The following is a 4,396-nucleotide window of genomic DNA, read 5'->3' on the forward strand; positions in this document are numbered from 1 at the left end:
ACCTTTTAGGCAGCCAGAAACGAAAAAGGAGCATTGTACTTGTCTTGCCTTTTGGAAAAGTTTGGAGGAAACCAACGAAAAAACCACAATTGTGGACTTGTTCTTTCTTTCCTCTTTTGACCGAAATTTGTAGACAAGAATTAACAACTTTTCCCAATTCTCTACGCATGGCTTGTTCTCCATTAATGGAGAACTAGCTTCTTATTTTTAGTCAAGGGGACCATTGAAGATTTGGTTCAATAATAATTGTAAGATCTGAATTATTTTAATTGTTTCTTTTATTTATTGGTATTCGTATATTTTCTACTTTTAATTGTTATAGCTATCGTGTATGATTAAATAGATGCGTAATATTTAATTATTCACGTAGTCTATTTGCTAATTGGGGGTAGTTGAATGCGTAATTGTTCGATTACTTCCGTCCCGCGCTAGGCAAACTTAGCATAATTGGGGTTATGTCAGAAAAACCTGTGCACGACTTCTATACTTATCAATGAAACCCCCTCGTAGCCTTGTTAGTTATGGTTTGGCAGTTTCTCTTAATTCTTATGCAATCTTAGAAGATTAAGATCCGTACGTCGTACCTAACGGTTAGTTTCTTTTGTTAGAAAAATAGTTAACGGTCGTACATTGACAATCGAAAAAGTAAGGAAAAGCTGATTGTTTATCGCGTGTATGACAGCTATAACCAATCTATTATTAAATGTTGGAATTATATTTGAATCGATAATCAGTTGCATGAACCATTTCTGAAGTGTATCATTGGCTAGAGTGTTTCCAATTATTTCTCTCAATTAATTATTTTTCGCAATTAATTCATTTTATTGGCAATTCATTAGTAATCAATTCTCAAACCCCCCGTTTGTCTTGGTTTAAAAAGAAACGAACTTTTCCCCAGTAACTGAGGAGACGACCCTACTTGCCACTGTCTGCTAGTTAGTAATTCTGTCAATTAGTTAATTCTGATATATCGGATTAAGCACTCTTCAGAATTAGGGTGAATCAAGTAACTCATTACACATCTAGAGTCCCTGCTCCAGTACCTGGATTTGATTGTTGACTAATTTTGGTGGTAGTTAAGTTTTTATTATTATTGCACGGGCTCGACAACCTGTCAATCCACCAAAATTGAAATATTGCTATAAAAAGGAGTCATTGGTCATGCAAGTTAAGTATAGAACAATATAGCACATAGACAATATGCAACACGTTTTGGTTGATGATCCATATTACTTTACGAGATTTATATATGGTACAAATACAAGATCCAAACTATCCCACAAGTTCAAGAATATGGAAAGGAGGAGGATTTTGGTAGAAAAGTGAAGTTGGATACCAGTAGAAACATCAAATCCTTGGAACTGAAGTTCATGGTACTCTTGGCATAGGGCACAAGGCTGGCAAAAGCAATGAATGAGACAATCAGGGCATGCGCCATTCTTGATCCCGTAGTGTTGCCTCAGCTTAGTGCTCTATCCCATGCTAATAATCCACGAAAATCCAGCATGATGACACATGAGATTCAACGCATAGAAAATGCACCCCATCTGGCAGCAAGCTATTATGGGGAAAAATTTTTAATTAACGTATTTCCTATATATCCTCCATAGCCAAATTACTGATGAATTAATAGTAAAAAAAATTCTTGTTTGTACTTACAAATTTGGCCTTATCCACAATCTCAGCATTCCTCCCGAAGGTAACACAAGGACACCAGCAGGTAAGGCAACCTGCAGAAATTACATTATATACGAAGATTAAAAACCTTAATAAACTACGTGTAGTTTATGTAATGCCGTAGTTGTCTTTATTAGCAATTAAGGGAATTTTATATCGGTGCTATCAAATTTTTTTGATAAGTAAGGATTTACTATACTAAATAGGACTACGCATACTAAGTGTAATTTGATAAGATAAAGAAAGTGGCCCACACTCGTTATCCCTTACTCCTCACTTTATTTGATTTAATCTCACAACCTTAATATTTCGTAAAGCAATACCTCAATATTCTTTTCCGTTGTTTAATAATACTTTTTTTAAAATTTCACTTCCTTTAAATTCTTTTATCATTTGAAACGAAGAGAATATTCTCATCTCTCACTGCTATTACAGCCACTTTATTTCCAAAAAAAACAAAGAAGATACATTGGTGCAGTTAGAGATACATGAGGGGTATTTTTATCTTTTCACATTATAAAAACAGTTTCCAAGGAGTGCATTTAGCAAATTCGTGTGAATGAGACTCAAATTTCCTACAATTGATCAATTGCATAGTGCAAATTATAACCCAAATGATTTTTCTTCTTTTGAAACGATGATATAACTTGAATTAGGAAGCATAGAATTATTTGTGAGACACAAATTTTAATGAGTGACATAATTTATTATAGTTTTGCACGTTACCACATCTGTATTGATAGTATCTATATTATCTACTGTAATTCAGACGGGTGACTGCGAGAGCCTGGGATTCGTGTGAATGCCAATATCAGCTTCCCTGGATTAATTCTACTTTGTATCCATCAACTTTTAAGTTAGAGGAAATTGTTTATTATTCCTTGTGAATGCTAATATACCTCGAAGAAAAAGAACAAAAATGTAAATGATGCCATTGCTGGTAGGTCGCTCTGCAATTGGGGTAAGAGGCGGCGTAAACATGACTGACTAGTTAAGCACTTTTGGTTGAGCTGATCACAACTTTGTTCCCAATTATAAACAACAAAGTCTTCAAACCCTGGCCAACATACACATGTAGACAATTAATTTGTGACAAAAAGATGCTCTACAATGCATGTGAAATGATAGAGATGTATTTGGGTCTATGCGAGCAGCATTTTATGTGTCGTAGGAATAATATGGCACTTTTTTTTTTTAAGCAAATAATATGGCACATTAATCTTTTCAAAAGTTTAAAATTACTATCTGCTTCTCTCCGGGGGCTGCATGCGTGAAGGATATCATGTGAAATGATCAAAAAGGTGGAAAGCTATTAGAACATTTGATGTTTCGTAGGAAATATCGAGGAAAGTGGCTCTGTTTAGATTGGATTATTTTTCATAAATAATGTTACAGTAATAAAACGATTCTAAAAACACTGTAAGTTTTTTAAATACACGTAATTAAAAAACAAAAACCAAAATCCTACCCTTTTTCTCTTCTTTCACCCACCACCTACTACCACCACCACTCTCTTTTCTTCTCTTCTCTATCTTCTCCCTCCTCCTCCCTTTCTTCCTCCCTCTTCTCCCTTTTTTCGTTGGTCGTGGGCTGCGACTAGAAAGGGGAGAGGGGTTACGGAAGAGGAGGTGAGAGAAGGAAGAGAGAGGAAAAGGGAGGAAAACGTCAAGGGAGGAGAGAGGAGGAGAAGGGAGGGAGGGAGGGGGAGGAGTTGTGGCGGTGATGGGTAATGGTGATGATGGGTGGTGATGAAGTTTTCTAAATTTTTAAAAACATCCCACTAAAATTTTAATTTTTAAAAATACCTCAAAATATATTCTCAATAATACCTCCTAAAAACATCTAATCATTTGCTGTAAAATTTTTTTTTATACATCATTATAGTAAAGTTATTGAAAAACACCCCAGACAATAGGTAATCCACCCCTTACTTGGGAATGTAGGGGTGGTCTTAGGAAAGAGCCCTATTTTGGTGGGTTTCATGGTATTTCTTTTTGCATCAAACTATTTTTTTTTTTTGAGAAAAGTATAAATAATTTTGGAGGTGTGATAATTGTACAATATTGAGCGCATGCATATTAAGAACAAAAGGAAATTTAAAATAAAAAAATTAATTAAATTAAAGAAAATGAAAGGGAAAATTTCAATGTTTTGTCGATAAGTCTTGTTTTAATGATTAAAATTGAGATTTCAAACAACTATGAATTTCTCCTCCTATTATTTATGGGTTACTTTAGTATTATTGAATTGTAATTCTCATCATTTATGACTTAAATTGTTCATTGTATTACTCCTATTATTATGAGTTTCTCTCATAATCTTACAACAAAAAAGGAAAAAAAATGCAGTATTCCCAAAAAGGCCGAAGCTTTCCGGAGCATCAGTCTTGTAAACTGAAGGTGTACGGTTCAAGCCCGCACTCATTGTTGAAATCATTGGTACGATCAGAAATTCAGAAGCACTTAAATTACCAACCAAAACTGTTTTCGGAAATATTAGGTTGGTGATTATGACAACGAAAGCAGCCGACCTTAGCTCAGTTGGCAGAGCGGAGGACTGTAGTTGTTACATAGCAATCCTTAGGTCGCTGGTTCGAATCCGGCAGGTCGGATTTCACTTTTTCCACTACCAAATTTTCATGACTTATGACTTAATCCGCTCACCAAGAATGAAAGAAAAAGAAAAAATTGGCTCTCGGAGAGAAGTAGTAACTTGCTGT

The 4,396-nt window shown here is 34.9% G+C and overlaps 1 protein-coding gene and 1 non-coding gene across 2 annotated transcripts; one reads left to right on the forward strand and one right to left on the reverse strand.

The window, feature by feature from the left end:
• Positions 1–1,336: 1,336 nt before the first annotated feature.
• LOC113756190 (cell number regulator 10-like) lies at positions 1,337–2,658 on the reverse strand (the record flags this gene model as incomplete). Its single annotated transcript, XM_027299957.1, has 3 exons — positions 2,577–2,658; positions 1,660–1,730; positions 1,337–1,472 (listed from the first exon to the last, which is right to left on the reverse strand). Coding segments are annotated over exons 1-3 (289 nt in total), but the record flags the coding sequence as incomplete, so codon positions are not given.
• Positions 2,659–4,202: 1,544 nt separating this feature from the next.
• On the forward strand, positions 4,203–4,288 carry TRNAY-GUA. The gene is given in 2 exon segments: positions 4,203–4,239; positions 4,253–4,288. It is a non-coding gene; the product is annotated as a tRNA-Tyr (tRNA).
• The last annotated feature ends 108 nt before the right edge of the window (positions 4,289–4,396 follow it).

This window comes from Coffea eugenioides, unplaced genomic scaffold (assembly GCF_003713205.1).
Source record: "Coffea eugenioides isolate CCC68of unplaced genomic scaffold, Ceug_1.0 ScVebR1_2042;HRSCAF=3001, whole genome shotgun sequence".
Classification (NCBI taxonomy): Eukaryota; Viridiplantae; Streptophyta; class Magnoliopsida; order Gentianales; family Rubiaceae; genus Coffea; species Coffea eugenioides.